At 41.4% G+C, this 16,691-nt stretch overlaps 1 protein-coding gene across 1 annotated transcript in view; it reads left to right on the top strand.

Annotated features, from left to right (window-relative positions):
* Positions 1-16,691, top strand: part of LOC124712097 (jmjC domain-containing histone demethylation protein 1) — a 126,208-nt gene that overhangs the window by 40,431 nt on the left and 69,086 nt on the right. Inside the window, exon 11 of the mRNA XM_047242394.1 lies at positions 6,113-6,205. Within this exon, the coding sequence (XP_047098350.1) occupies positions 6,113-6,205 (93 nt within the window). The remainder of the gene's footprint in view (positions 1-6,112; positions 6,206-16,691) is intronic.

Genomic DNA, 16,691 nt, shown 5'->3' on the forward strand with positions numbered 1-16,691 from the left:
CATATATTATTTTCTTCTGTTTAAAAATTTAATGACATTCAAAGCTATATTGTTTCTCTGTTCATCTCTTTTTACGTCTTTACTGCAGCTGTTGACATCACTGCAGGTTAGTTGTATCACTTGCCTGGCCAGTGCTGTCCAAGTTAAATGCACTGGTAAAGCTGTTACCCCATATCATCGCTGAGCTGATGTACACATAATGCACAGCATAAAACTTACCGTCCTTATCATACTTGACTGTACTCGAGACAGCTTGGCTTCCATTCCACGTGAAACAAAATCCAATGAGGTTCCAGCAAATGCAGAATAATACATAGTGTAATGTTTACATGACGTTTAGTCTTATGATGAACGGACTATACGTTCATTCAAATCAAGGAGGCTAAATTCTAAACTCTTTAGTTTGAAAACAGGTATCGTGACCAATCGTAATGGTTTTTAAACTGTCTGTGCAGCATATGTGGAGCTCCACGATTGTTGTGACTTTCGTGACGTGGTACCTTTTTATTACTCGACTGCATATTTCATGTGTCTCATTGTTTGACCATTTGGAGTGATAGTAGACACTTTTGCTTTCTCTGTGTTGCTCAGATATTTTTGGTTTAAACACAGCACCATTTATGTATTTTACTATGGTTAGCAAGACATGTTTTGAAAATTTATTTTTCTCGTCAGGTGCAAATATTTTCGTAAATACTTTTTGTTTATGTTTCACAAACAAACGACACAAGTGATAGTTTGCGCGTGTGTGGTTTTCTGCATAACTGAGGAGGCACAGTACCTTATAGCCCCAAAGATGACTGCAGCACAAGAAACACAGAACAACACATATGCAGACACCACACAAAATAATTATGTAAATATTTGCACTTGACATTGACAATAATTTTTCGAAACATGTCACACCAAGCATTAAAAAATACATAACTACTGCAGTGTTTCATTATTTAAATCATGAATGACACTTGAAGGCATTTCGAATACATTGATTATGAGGTATAAAAGTAAGTCAAAGTGTTTCTACTTTCTAGGCAATTAGCAGTTCCAGTTACACTAGTGGCTAAATGCATAAAAAAATTCAGATAACATTTTTCCGATAATAAATAAGTCCCTGATGAGTATTTTGTAAGTATTTTGATGCTTATTATGTACATTAAATGTACAAAAAGTGTGAAAATGCAAGGGGCGTCCTATATGTAACTTTTACCCCTTAAAAAGTTATTTTCCACATTATACATTTTCCTGCATTTTACACCATTTTCGTAGTGTCACTTGAAAAATGTATAAGTGGGATTTCAGTGTAGTTGGTTGTTTGTAAATGTTATAGTTCTCATAGAATGTTCTTTACACATTCAGAATCTGATTGCCTAATCCCACAACTTTTTCAGTCATAAATAGCCTTTTAACTGTGTAAGAAGTCTCTTGAATTCATTTAGTGAAGCTTCTGTAAGACAGTCTTGTAGATAATTGTTGTTACTGATACTATTCAAGTTAACGGATTGATATACAGTGAACCTCTATATAATGTTTTTCAAGGGACCACAAATTCTGAACACTGTATAGAGGAAAACACTATAAAGAGGAAGGCTTCTAAATAATAATTATAGGGCATTACTGAAGATCAGGATATCACTAATCAGCTTTGACAAATGGTGCCATAGATGACATTTTAAATTTTCACAACATATCATATTCATTGCAAATGATCAACGTATCAACTGATTAGCTTTTTTAATTAAAACATGGGGCTCGGTAGGTGGATGGGTGAAAGTAAATGGATCAGTTTGTACAGTAAAAAGTTATAACAGATTCTTAAGATTGACATCATTCTCCAAAGCTGACAGGTGGTATCCCATTCTTCAGTTGACCCAATTATAGAATATGAGCCAAATTTTGTTTATGATATACTGAACATATTACATAAAAACACAGTAAATGGCACAGATTAAAAAAGAATTAGTTACAAAAAAATTACTTCAGTAATTAAATTATCAAATGGAACTTAAATTTGCACAAAACTCTAGGAACCTAAGCAATCTGAAAATAACATACCTATGATTTTTTAAAATATTCAAGCAGGCTTGCTTGTTTTCTGTTTCTCCTAGACTCTTATGGCAATCATTTCTTGCTCTAAATGAGCAAGTTGAACTACTGTTCTGTCCTCAAGTCTATGGGCCATCATGTATCTCCTGAATGTTTCAAAGGCTTCAGCTGCCGTAGTATATGAGGGCACAGGGTCATCTTCCTTGTCACTGTCACTTTCACTACCACTACCACTATTACTCTCCAAGCTTCTCTCTGCAGTCAGCTCCTCAATACTTTGTACTCCTGTGGTTGCCACGTTGTCATCCACAGCCACAAAGTCCTCAAAAGTGACAGAATCACTGCCTTAATTTGTGAAACTCTTGCAAATCACTTGCAACTTCTTCCACAGGAGCTGCCATCTCATTCTCACAGAATCCTGCTTTTGTGAAACAGTTTTTAATAGTTTCGGCACTTACTTCCCTCCAAGAGTACATAATTAAATTTACTGCCTGTAAAATGTTCAGTTTCAGTTGTGAGCTTTGCTGGCTTCCCGGTTTTCTTTGGTCCATCAAATTCAAGGCCTTTTTTACAAGGGCTGTCCTATATTTAACCTTAAGGGCGTGTATTATGCTCAAGTCTAAATGTTGCAAATGGCTGGTGCAGTTGGGTGGCAGGAAAACTACTTTAACATTTCTCAGAAAGGGTATGTCTGGTGGATGTGCCGCACATCTATCCACAAACAGCAACACTTTTCTTGCAGCACTCCCCATTTTAGCGTCAAATTCTCTTAGAAAACGTAAAAATATTTCACTCGTCATCCATGCCTTGGCATTGTTTGTATATTTGCACAGAAATGTGGAAATGTTTTTGAAGCACCTCGAATTTTTTGGCTTCCCAATAACCAAAGGTTTCAGTTTTTCACTGCCATCAGCATTTGTACACAACAAAACGGTAAGATGTTCCTTGCTCTTCTTACCGCCATGGCAATTTTCCCCACGAAAAGTAAATGTCTTATCCGGCATTAAATTAAAAAAAAACATGCCGGTTTCGTCAGCGTTATAAATGTCACGCAGTTTGTAGCCCTGTATCAGATTAGGGAGAGTCTGCATCCACTGAGCTACAGTTGGTTCGTCCACACTTTTACTTTCTCCACATTCCGATTTGTACAAACACCATGACGCTGTCAAAATTTATCAATCCATCCATTGGATGCCTTAAAATTGTCCATTCCTAACTGCAGTGATATTTGAAGCGCCTTCTCCTTCAAAACAGTTCCGTTTATAGGAATGTATGCAGCACGTGCTTGCTGAAACCAAGTTAATAAAACTTTCTCCATTTCGTCGTAAGTCGATTGTTTCAAACGCATACGTTTCGAATTTCCACAATTCTCAAACCCTTCCATTATCGACGATCTGTTTTACATAATAGTGTTGAGTGTTGAAGGGGCCAGTCCCAATTGCTTCGCTAGTTCCACGTGACTCAACGCCAGGAGATGCCTCCACTTTTTTAATAATAGAAACCTTCTCTTCCAGAGAAATATGCTTCCGCTTTTCACTCATGTCCACTAATGAAAGCTTTAAAAAAACGTTATATCGAAGACACACACTTACTAGGCACACGAACTGTTTGCTGCTCAGCTCACACAACACGCTACTAAGTACTAATACAAAGCATCGACTGAAATGGTGCCAAAAAGATCGCAAGCAGAATGTGTGTCACATGTCACGTTACTGGGTTTTGCCGCTGACATATGAAATACGCTGAGCGCGGGCTTTCCGAGCCGGTGCAAACTGTGAAACCACAGAACGGAAAACGATGCGTCTACATCCAGACACTTAAACGTTATAAGAGGTAAATAATTGACCAGGGTTCCAAAAATATGAGCGTTACATGGAGGAAACTGTAATATAGAGCAAATGCAGTAAAGAGGAAAATTTAACATTGTTTATATGGGCTTTACGGACGTAACATAGAGAAAAACATTATATGGAGGAACGTTACAAAGAGGTTTCACTGTACCATGGAACCTTGCTATAACAACATTCAAAGGACCTTGAAAGTTATGTTGTTGTAAACGAGTGCAATTGAGATTCAGATTTTCAGTCTATTGTGGTGGCAACTGTAAAAGAACAAATTTATTTAGCATTGTTTTATTTTATACAGTATTCATTCTGAAGCTTACATGAATACACTATATACAGCAGTATGTTGAGTACTCACCAAACGTCTTTACTTAGATGTGAAGTACTCATGTCATTTTACTGTGCTATCCATTTGCCCAGTACACATTTCCTAAATTATGTTCTATGTTCATTACTGAATTTGCAATTTCATTGCTCCCTCCCATAGCTTCATAGAACAGGTTCACAATTGTAATGGCTCCTAAACCATCACTCACAGTAGGGACAGGCACTTTCTTTCTTTCTTCTTCTTCTTCTTCTTCTTCTTCTTCTTCATCTCCCTCATTGTGGCCCTGATTCTTTACTTCATTTGCAATTTCTTCAGTTTTTGCTTCAGTTGTTACAAAGTCATCATCTATTGTTGCATACATTTCATAGTCGCAGAGATTGAGAATATCGTAGTTGATTTCTGACCGTGGCAGATCATCAGCGTCATCAAATGTGTCTTCAGTTTCAGTGGCATTTATTCCTTCAGTTGTAATTACCGCATGACGGAAACAGTTCTTGATGGTTTGGGCTGCGACATGACTCCAAGCTTTGGTAATACATCTGTTCGCACCCATCAGTGTAATAGACTAATTCTCAGTGCATTGTAGCTGCAATAAGCTTGTTGTATTTGCAGGAAGAAAAACAAGCAGGATGTGCTGGACAGTTAACAACAAGAACAAATATTTTCCTTTACTGATTTCTAAGTTGCCGATCCCATCGCCTTATTTCAACTTCAAAGAGTTCAGGGGTCATCCAAGATTTTCTACTAGCACCGTAGTGCACTGGCAGTTTCTTTACACACTTAAGCGCCTAGGATTTTTGATTTACCTATCACAAGCAAGTTTTTCTTCCAGAACTGTTATTCATTTGTTAGACAACTTGCCATACACACATTTTTTGCCCTTGAATTTCAAAGGTTTGTCAGGTGTCAATTTAAAGAAAAAGCCAGTCACATCTGCATTAAAGATATCACAGTCTGCATATCCTTCACAAATTATGTAAGCCACATGGTAATCAGCCGTTATTGGATTGTTTCAGTATTCACGCTGTTGGCTTCACTGCTCACTTTGCTACAAATAATGCAGTGACGTGCCTGAATCTGTCAATCCAGCCATTGCTGTACAAAAATTCATCTTTTAATTTCTTGGCAAATTCTGCTTTCACCATGAGGATAGGTCCACTAATGGGTGAATTGATGCTTCACTGTTGCTTAAACCACTTAAGCAGCACTTCATCCATGTTACTCCATTATCGTTTCGTAACTGCTTAATTTTACATCCCTTTTGTTCACACACAGTAAAATTCTATCCTTGTTCCTCCAAATCATTTGGACTGTGGAATGTACAAGGCAAAATTGGTGAAAAACATCAACCTTTTTAGCTCTATTCTCAATGTCATGAATGAGTTTCACTTTTTCTTTCACCGTTAAAACTGCTCTCTAACTGACCGTGGTGTTCTAAAATGTGTGCACATTGTAACAAATTGTTACGGAAACTGACATCACATGTACTGTTGATGAAGTCTGTCACCACTGCTGTACTATGAATGCACAAGGGTAACAATAAGGCGAAGAGTCTATAGTGCACCTCAACCTATTGTTGGAAAAGCAGAGAAGGTTTCAATATTACAGCAACAGACTTCGTTCTACAGTAAACTGGTTCTTGGAAAATCTTGTTGCTAACTCAGGCTGAAAATGATGTTATATACGAGGTACACACATTTACACTTGTCATATTAAGCAACGTTGAGAAGTATGTTCCTTATGAGGAATATAGCTGTAGCACAAAAATCACGACATTATAGCCGGTTTGTTGTTGTAACTGATGTTTTTATAGAAAAGTTCAACTGTATTTTTTTAATTAAATTGCAGAGAAATTACATTCTTACTTAGTTTTATTGCAATTCTTATGTGTTTCCAGATACCAGATACAGAAGGTATTGTTAATGAAGATCTTCCAAACAGCTGGGAATGTCCGAAATGCTGTAAGGAAGGGAAGAATGTTGAATATAGGGTAAGCATGGAAAGATTCATGTATTCATTCATTTTGCTATTGTGCTAGTTTTCTTAGAAATTACATTATTATTCTGCAGTGTACATCAGTGTAAGAACAAGTTTTGTATTTCGGTATTTGACAAACTGCAAAATTTGACAAACTCTTTGTCTTCAAATATGTCTGCTTGTGTCTGTATATGTGTGGATGGATATGTGTGTGTGTGTGCGCGCGCGCGAGTGTATACCCGTCCTTTTTTCCCCCTAAGGTAAGCCTTTCCGCTCCCGGGATTGGAATGACTCCTTACCCTCTCCCTTAAAACCCACATCCTTTCGTCTTTCCCTCTCCTTCCCTCTTTCCTGATGAAGCAACAGTTTGTTGCGAAAGCTTGAATTTTGTGTGTATGTTTGTGTTTGTTTGTGTGTCTGTCGACCTGCCAGCACTTTCATTTGGTAAGTCACATCATCTTTGTTTTTAGATATATTTTTCCTACGTGGAATGTTTCCCTCTATTTTATATATATATATATATATATAATAGAGGGAAACATTCCACATGGGAAAAATATATTTAAAAAGAAAGATGATGAAACTTACCAAACAAAAGCGCTGGCAGGTCGATAGACACACAAACAAACACAAACATACACACAAAATTCTAGCTTTCGCAACCAATGGTTGCCTCGTCAGGAAAGAGGGAAGGAGAAGGAAAGACAAAAGGATATGGGTTTTAAGGGAGAGGGTAAGGAGTCATTCCAATCCCGGGAGCGGAAAGACTTACCTTAGGGGGAAAAAAGGACAGGTATACACTCGCACACACACACATATCCATCCACACATACACAGACACAAGCTTGTGTCTGTGTATGTGTGGATGGATATGTGTGTGTGTGCGAGTGTATACCTGTCCTTTTTTCCCCCTAAGGTAAGTCTTTCCGCTCCCGGGATTGGAATGACTCCTTACCCTCTCCCTTAAAACCCATATCCTTTTGTCTTTCCTTCTCCTTCCCTCTTTCCTGACGAGGCAACCATTGGTTGCGAAAGCTAGAATTTTGTGTGTATGTTTGTGTTTGTTTGTGTGTCTATCGACCTGCCAGCGCTTTTGTTTGGTAAGTTTCATCATCTTTCTTTTTAAATATATATATATATATATATATATATATATATATATATATATATAATGGAAGGAAACATTCCACGTGGGAAAAATTTAAATATGTCTGCTTGTGTCTGTATGTGTGGATGGATATGTGCGTGTGTGCGAGTGTATACCTGTCCTTTTTTCCCCCTAAGGTAAGTCTTTCCGCTCCCGGGATTGGAATGACTCCTTACCCTCTCCTTTAAAACCCACTTCCTTTCGTCTTCCCCTCTCCTTACCTCTTTCCTGATGAGGCAACAGTTTGTTGCGAAAGCTTGAATTTTGTGTGTATGTTTGTGTTTGTTTGTGTGTCTATCGACCTGCCAGCGCTTTTGTTCGGTAAGTCACCTCATCTTTGTTTTTATATATATATATATATATATATAAACAAAGATGATGTGACTTACCAAATGAAAGTGCTGGCAGGTCGACAGACACACAAACATACACACACAATTCAAGCTTTCGCAACAAACTGTTGCCTCATCAGGAAAGAGGGAAAGACGAAAGGAAGTGGGTTTTAAGGGAGAGGGTAAGGAGTCATTCCAATCCCGGGAGCGGAAAGACTTACCTTAGGGGGGAAAAAAGGACGGGTATACACTTGCACACACACACATCTCCATCCACACATATACAGACCCAAGCAGACGTATGTATATGTGTGGATGGAGATACGTGTGTGTGTGTGCGCGAGTGTATACCCGTCCTTTTTTTCCCCCTAAGGTAAGTCTTTCTGCTCCCGGGATTGGAATGACTCCTTACCCTCTCCCTTAAAACCCACTTCCTTTCGTCTTTCCCTCTCCTTCCCTCTTTCCTGATGAGGCAACAGTTCGTTGCGAAAGCTTGAATTTTGTGTGTATGTATGGGTCTGTTTGTGTTTCTATCGACCTGCCAGCGCTGTCGTATGGTAAGTCACATCATCTTTGTTTTTATATATATAAAATCAACACCTTCAACCCATTACGTGCAGTCTCCCATCCTTCATCAAAGACACCAACCACTTTCTCGTACGCCTGGAATCCTTACCCAATCCGTTACCCCCAGAAACCATCCTTGTAACCATTGATGCCACTTCCTTATACACAAATATCCCGCACGTCCAGGGCCTTGCTGCGATGGAGCACTTCCTTTCACGCCGATCACCTGCCACCCTACCTAAAACCTCTTTCCTCATTACCTTAGCCAGCTTCATCCTGACCCACAACTTCTTCACTTTTGAAGGCCAGACATATCAGCAATTAAAGGGAACAGCCATGGGTACCAGGATGGCCCCTTCGTACGCCAACCTATTCATGGGTCGCTTAGAGGAAGCCTTCTTGGTTACCCAGGCCTGCCAACCCAAAGTTTGGTACAGATTTATTGATGACATCTTCATGATCTGGACTCACAGTGAAGAACAACTCCAGAACCAACCTCAACTCCTTTGGTTCCATCAGATTCACCTGGTCCTACTCCAAATCCCATGCCACTTTCCTTGATGTTGACCTCCACCTGTCCAATGGCCAGCTTCACACGTCCGTCCACATCAAACCCACCAACAAGCAACAGTACCTCCATTACGACAGCTGCCACCCATTTCACATCAAACGGTCCCTTCCCTACAGCCTAGGTCTTCGTGGCAAACGAATCTGCTCCAGTCCGGAATCCCTGAACCATTACACCAACAACCTGAAAACAGCTTTTGCATCCCGCAACTACCCTCCCGACCTGGTACAGAAGCAAATAACCAGAGCCACTTCCTCATCCTCTCAAACCCAGAACCTCCCACAGAAGAACCACAAAAGTGCCCCACTTGTGACAGGATACTTTCCGGGACTGGATCAGATTCTGAATGTGGCTCTCCAGCAGGGATACGACTTCCTGAAATCCTGCCCTGAAATGAGATCCATCCTTCATGAAATCCTCCCCACTCCACCAAGAGTGTCTTTCCGCCGTCCACCTAACCTTCGTAACCTGTTAGTTCATCCCTATGAAATCCCCAAACCACCTTCCCTACCCTCTGGCTCCTACCCTTGTAACTGCCCCCGGTGTAAAACATGTCCCATGCACCCTCCCACCACCACCTACTCCAGCCCTGTAACCCGGAAGGTGTACACAGTCAAAGGCAGAGCCATGTGTGAAAGCACCCACATGGTTTACCAACTGACCTGCCTACACTGTGACGCATTCTATGTGGGAATGACCAGCAACAAACTGTCCATTCGCATGAATGGACACAGGCAGACAGTGTTTGGTAATGAGGATCACCCTGTGGCTAAACATGCCTTGGTGCACGGCCAGCACATCTTGGCACAGTGTTACACCGTCCGGGTTATCTGGATACTTCCCACTAACACCAACCTATCCGAACTCCGGAGATGGGAACTTGCTCTTCAATACATCCTCTCTTCCCGTTATCCACCAGGCCTCAATCTCCGCTAATTTCAAGTTGCCGCCACTCATACCTCACCTGTCATTCAACAACATCTTTGCCTCTGCCTCGACTGACATCTCTGCCCAAACTCTTTGTCTTTAAATATGTCTGCTTGTGTCTGTATATGTGTGGATGGATATGTGTGTGTGTGCGAGTGTATACCCGTCCTTTTTTCCCCCTAAGGTAAGTCTTTCCGCTCCCGGGATTGGAATGACTCCTTACCCTCTCCTTAAAACCCACATCCTTTCGTCTTTCCCTCTCCTTCCCTCTTTCCTGATGAGGCAACAGTTTGTTGCAAAAGCTTGAATTTTGTGTGTATGTTTGTGTTTGTTTGTGTGTCTGTCGACCAGCCAGCACTTTCATATGGTAAGTCACTAAATCTTTGTTTTATATATATATATATATATATATATATATATATATAAAAATTTGTTTTTAGATATATATATAATTTTTCCCACGTGGAATGTTTCCCTCAACACTCGCGCGCACACGCGCACACACACACACACACACACACACACACACACACACACACACACACACACACATATATACAGACACAAGCTGACATATTTAAAGGCCTTTAAATCACGATCAAAGCCAGAGCCACGTGTGAAAGCACCCATGTGATTTACCAACTGACCTGCCTACACTGTGAAGCTTTCTCAAGCATTGATTTTGCATCCATTTGCTTAAAAAACAGAGGGAGTTCCCCTTGACGTAAGTTTGATAAATGCGATGACATAAAGTACTAATCATCAAATAGCAGAAATATTACCAGTCTGCTTGGAAATTGTGAATTGGTTCATTTGTATATAATCCAGTCCACTTACTGCATCATATCAATCAACATCAAAGACTTCCTATGGTGATCACCTATGTCACAAAGATGACATATCCTGCTATGGAATTTCTGTGTTGTTGTCACAACTAACAGTTGCTCATAAACTTTTCTTTAAATGCTTAACCTAGCTGTTAAATTTTGGGTGGATTGTGACATCTGCTTGTGGGAATTTTCACTTTTAAGTCAGTGAGTCTCATTATTTGCTATGTATCATCAGTGGCGATCTGATGGCAACTTGGTTAAAATATGGGTAATGAGATTTAGAGACCATACTGTTGTTAGTAGGAATTGCTAATAAGTAGGGACAGAAGTGAAGCTGTGAGGACGGGGCGTGAGTCGTGCTTGGGTAGCTCAGTCGGTAGAGCACTTGCCCGCGAAAGGCTAAGGTCCCGAGTTCGAGTCTCGGTCCGGCACACAGTTTTAATCTGCCAGGAAGTTTCAGTTTTCTCCTCTGGTTGCGAAAATATTCTGTTGGCACCCACCTACATAGGGAGAAATAGTCATCATGATAAAATAAGAGAAATCAGGGCTCACACAGAAAAATTTAAGTGCTTGTTTTTCCCGCGCGCTGATGGAGAGTGGAACAGGTGAGAGACAGCTTGAAGGTGGTTCATTGAACCCTCTGCCAGACACTTTATTTTGAATTGCAGAGTAATCTTGTAGATGTACCTCCTGTATTTTAAGATTTGTGTAACTAAGTATGTTAGAGTTTGGTTTTGTGGGTAAGTGCTAGACTGCAGACCCACAGATCTGGGGTACAATACCTTGCAGGTCCAAGGATTTCTTCTGCCACTCATGACTTCTTTCACTTCTGGCAATGATTTGTTAATGTGAAAATGCCAAATTACACTTTGGTTCAAATTTCACATTTAACAGTATAACCCTCATATCTGACTTGATAACTCAGCTGAAAATTTGTAGGAACACAAGGGGCAAACAAACTGCAGTAAGACAATGCCTAGTAAAACAACTTTCACATTGGGATCAGCTTTATGTCATTAATGGCATCCCTCCTGCACGGATGGAATCTCTCCTCCATAACAGAATGCAAAGCATCTCATTCACAGACCGTATCTCGGGCATGAATAAACCTCGAAATGTGGGAACATAACGTTGATTGCCACAGGAATCAGTTCTGTGCCCATTTGTGTTTCAAACCTACATAAATAATCAAGAATGACTTTAAAGGTCAGTTCAAAAAGTGTAATGCTTGCTATCGACACAAGCATACTAATCAAGGGTCTAAACTCATTTTTATCAGATGCAGCTCAGATGGTAGCTGAACAAGCCTACATGTAGTTAAAAGCAATCGTATTCCTAAAAAAAACTCTTGTCATGCAATTTGAAGTAAGCAGTAATGACCTTTTATCAATAAAATTAAATGTTTACAGTCATACACTGATTGAAGTGCAGTGTGTAAAATTCCTTGGACTCCTAAAGTAATGGTGAAGCTCATTCCACAGTGTTGCGCCCTTAGAAGGATCTTTCATTGTGTTGATCTATAGACATTAGTGTTAGCTCATTTTGCGTATATTCATTCCCTGTTATCTTACAGAATTATCTTCTAGGCATCTAAAGAAAGTAAAGCATTTGATCAGCAGAAGTGAAAAGTAAGAATATTGTCTAAAGTCAGTTACTGTACATCTTTCAGAAGCCCATCAAGGATCTTAGAATTATTACTTACTTCCAAATACATCTACTAGTTAAAGGTTTTTGTTGTTGATAATAAATATCTGTTTCAGCTTACACTTGATATACATAGTCACAATGTAAGCCACAAAAATAATTTTCATGATCTTGCTTCCCTTTCCAGTGTTCACAGTGGAATCATATACTTTGGTGGTAAGATGTTCAGCAAGCTCCTGTTTACCATAAAGCAAGGAACTGGAAATCCTTATCAATTGAAAAGAAAATTAAGAACATACCTCATTAGCTACCATTCCTACAATTATCAGAATATCTAAATACAGATAGAAAATTTCTGTTAGCTACATGGCATTTAACAATTTTTGTTAGAGCTCTATGGCAAGTGATAATGTATTATAAATAGAACTCAGTATTTATAGAGAGAAAAAACTTCTCTGAAAAATACCATTGCAGTTGAGAAAATGTTAAACTACTAATAGCAGGTAAAAACAGCAGCTATATAATGGCTAAAACTGAACAGGGAACATCTTTTTTAAAAGGAAAGGCTTTCTTATTAATTTACTCAATTAATTTTGGATGGCATAAATGTGAATAACATTAGGCAGAATAGGGTTAGTTCATTGTTAATACAATATACAAATTAACTTTCTGATGTTTTTGTTTCTTGTTAATTATACCTAGATTTGTTCCACATCCCTGAAGATTCTCATTGTTGATTTAATCTGTAGAACAGATTAATGAACGAAAAAGCTTAGATTTCATTGTATCCTGCTGATAGTCTCCGATGCTTTAGCAGAAATGTATGAGTATCAGAAATGGCAGAGCATGTAGCTGATATTAAAGCCTTACTAATTACATCTTTTTATAGTGATAGTTTAGCTGTGGGATAGCTGCTATCAGTTACTGCCTTAAAGACCTTATCATAAACCACACATAGACTTTTGCTGTCTGGACTTTGGACTTGGACCAGTGCCGCCTTGTGGTAGTTACTGTATGTGATAGAAGAACCTAACTTGTGTGTACGGTGCTCTCTTCACAAAATGATGCATTGGAGTAGTCTGTACTTCTTACGACTTTTTAAAATCTTTCCATTTTTACTTATTCTGTTACAAATAGCATTCGTACCTTTAAAAATTTTCTTTTGGCATTTTGCCATGCTAAAATATGTTGTTGTCAGCTCTTTCGTTCACTTTTTCCGACCAGTCACTTCACAACTACTCCAAACGTTCAGAAGCAATAAATTAACATTTGATGCTCTCTAATCCGAGGAATATTTGAATATTTGTTTGGTTAATCTGTTCCAAGTCACGGTGTAAAAGTTCCCAAGGATCGTCATCCTCCAGTAAGCAGTTACTTCTCCACGTTTAATTTTGAAGAATGCCGTGACCAGTGCATTGGGGTAACAAGTGAAATTTTCCCAATCACAGTGAAACCTCTACTTTATGTTTTCATACGGCCCAGACTGCATAAGTGAAGGAAATTAAATGAACAATCCAATGTTTATATAATAATTTGTGATAATGAGTTTCATCAGTTCTTAAAAACTCAAAGATGTGTAACAGCAAGAAAAAACTCACCAAAAATTGCCAACGTAGGCTGCTCCATTTGCCATGTGTGCCACCACAATTAACAAGATAAGTTCAGTGAGCAGTTGTGCGAAGGCTTGTTTGTCTGTGTTGCAGTCCTCAGTGGTGTTTAATGTGTTGTGATGGCAGACAGAGTGTTATAAATGTAACAGATTGCTGGGACAGAGAAACACTGATATCACATCAGGCTAACTTCATTTCATATTCATAGGTATAAATAAGTGCCACGTGTGAAGGAAAACTTGTATGTGAATATGTGCTTTCACGAAACCTGCAAATGCCGAATTTGAACTGCAAATGGCACACATTGGCAATACTGCAGAATGCTGTTAGGTGATATAACAATTCACCAGCCAGTAAGAGCTCACTAGCCAGAACCCCCCTGCGGGTTCGGGGGTAAGAATAGGCCCGCGGTATTCCTGCCTGTCGTAAGAGGTGACTAAAAGGAGTCTCAACTGTTTCGGCCTTTAATGTGATGGTCCCCTAAGGGGTTTGACCACTCTATTTCCAAATTTTCCCATTAGTGCGTACCATTTGGGGAAGGACGCCTTACGTGGTGCATTCTATATCCATCTTGCCCTAAGATCTGGCATATTCGCTACTGTCGTGGAATTGATCTTAAACTGAGCTTCCGGCCACATCGGCTGCAGTGTGTTCCGGGTAGCATACATTCCCTCCATTGTGCACTTCTATCTTTGCTCCCTTTACTAACGGATATTCGGCACCTGACAACCAGCACGGTAGCCAGTCCGTTGTGATGGGGTCGTCATGTACCCTCTTGGTGGTAGCCCCCTGACTACACAGGGATCGCACTGCTGATGCCTTAGCTGCTACCTCCCCACGTATGCCGAGGAGTAGATGCCTATCCCTGTGGGGCATCGGGACTCCCAGCAAAGGCCATCCTGCCAGGTGGTCTTTGCTGCGGCTGGGTGGCGCCCGTGGGGAGAGCCCTTGGTCAGAGTGGGTGGCATCAGGGCGGATGACCCGCAATGAAGCGTGGTACATCATCTCTCGCTGGTGGGCCTCCACCAGCAGTCTCTAAGCGATCGAGGTCTAACCGCAACGGCAAGCAATACAATCCAAGATCATTTCCCTCCCTGGCCACTCCATGGGAGGAACGCATGGCTCAAGACAGCAGTGGAGATTATTCACCCCGGTACCTTGTCTGTACGCAGATCGATGGTGAATCTTTTATGCCAACCAAGCCTCGGTTTTTTGTGAAGCATTTAGAGGACAAGTTTGGGGAGGTGGAGGGCTTGTCCAAAATGCGCTCTGCATCAGTTCTCATCAAAACAGCATCCTCTGCCCAGTCCCGGAGGTTGCTCACTTGTGACAGGTTGGGGGATATTTCCGTCACCATCACTCCCCATAAGAGTTTAAACATGGTCCAGGGTATTATATTCCACAGGGATCTTCTTCTGCAGTCCGACGATGAACTACGCGTCAATCTAGAACGACGAGGTGTTCACTTCGTCCGGCGCGTCCATCGGGGTCCGAGGGATAATCAGGTAGCCACCGGTGCCTTCATCTTGGCCTTTGAAGGTGATGTATTACCCGAAAAGGTCACGGTGATGGTTTACCGCTGCGATGTGAAGCCATATATCCCTCCTCTGATGCGGTGTTTTAAATGCTGGAAGTCCGGGCACATGTCATCCCACTGTACTTCCAGCATCACATGTCGAGATTGTGGACGTCCTTCGCATCCCAATACTCCATGTGCTCCGCCTCCCATCTGTGTTAACTTCGGAGAACACCATTCCCCCTGCTCGCCGGATTGTAGGATATTCTATAAAGAACGAAAGATAATGGAATATAAGACCCTGGACCGCTTGACCTACACCGATGCTAAACGAAAGTATGAGAGGCTCCATCCTGTGGCAATGATGTCGACCTACGCTGCTGCTGCGACAACGGTTCTCCCATTGTCACATATCAGCTCTAAGATCGGTCAAAATCCACCGCCCCCCTTGGTTGTGGGGGGCACTTCACTCCCTGTTGCTCCTGCTCCATCTCCTTCAGGAGCAACACACCCCCAACCATCGGGGACATCAGTTCCCCCTTCCCAGCCGGAGAAGAGTAAGGCTTCTTCAGCTACTCTCGCCAGGAAGGGGGCCCTAGGGGACCTCCCTTTGCAAGTTCCGACCAGCGGAAAAGCAGACACCCGCAAGTGGCTGAAACAACCGCCAGTCCCTGGTCGTAGGGCCTCATGGTCGTCGTCTGTCCCTGAGACTGACCCAGTGAAGCCCTCCAAGTCTGAACAACCGAAGGCACAGCAAGAGAAGCAGAAGAAGAAGAAGTAGAAGAAGAAGAAGAAAGTCCCCAAGACTAACGACAGTGCGGTGGCACCTGTCCCACTGCTTCCTACAAGCTGTGCGTCTGAGGACGAGGTGGAGATTCTGGCGTCCGCTGAGGACCTCGATCTCCCCGGTCCCTCAGACACCATGGATAGCACTGGCACAGGTGCTCAGTCGGTGGTGGCAGGTGGCCCAGCAACTTAATTTGCCTCCTCAGTCCCTTCACGCCCTTCTCAGCAATGGACAATATCATCCTCTAGTGGAACTGCAGCGGTTTCTTCCACCATCTTGCTGAGCTCCGACAACTTCTCAGCTTTCACCATTTCTTCTGCATTGCTCTTCCAGCAATGCGAACCCCTGCCCTCCATGGCTATCGGGGGTTATTATAAGAACTGGAAAGCTTATGAAAGGGTGTCTGGTGGCGTCTGCATCTATGTCCTTAACTCTCTTCACAGCGAGTCTGTCCCTCTACAAACAGCTTTAGAGGCTGTCGCTGTTCGGGTGTGGACGCCACAGGCTGTTACCGTCTGCAGCCTTTACCTGCCACCGGATGGTGATGTCGCGCAGCATGTCCTGGCTGCGC

This window comes from Schistocerca piceifrons, chromosome 8, assembly GCF_021461385.2.
Source record: "Schistocerca piceifrons isolate TAMUIC-IGC-003096 chromosome 8, iqSchPice1.1, whole genome shotgun sequence".
Lineage (NCBI taxonomy): Eukaryota > Metazoa > Arthropoda > Insecta > Orthoptera > Acrididae > Schistocerca > Schistocerca piceifrons.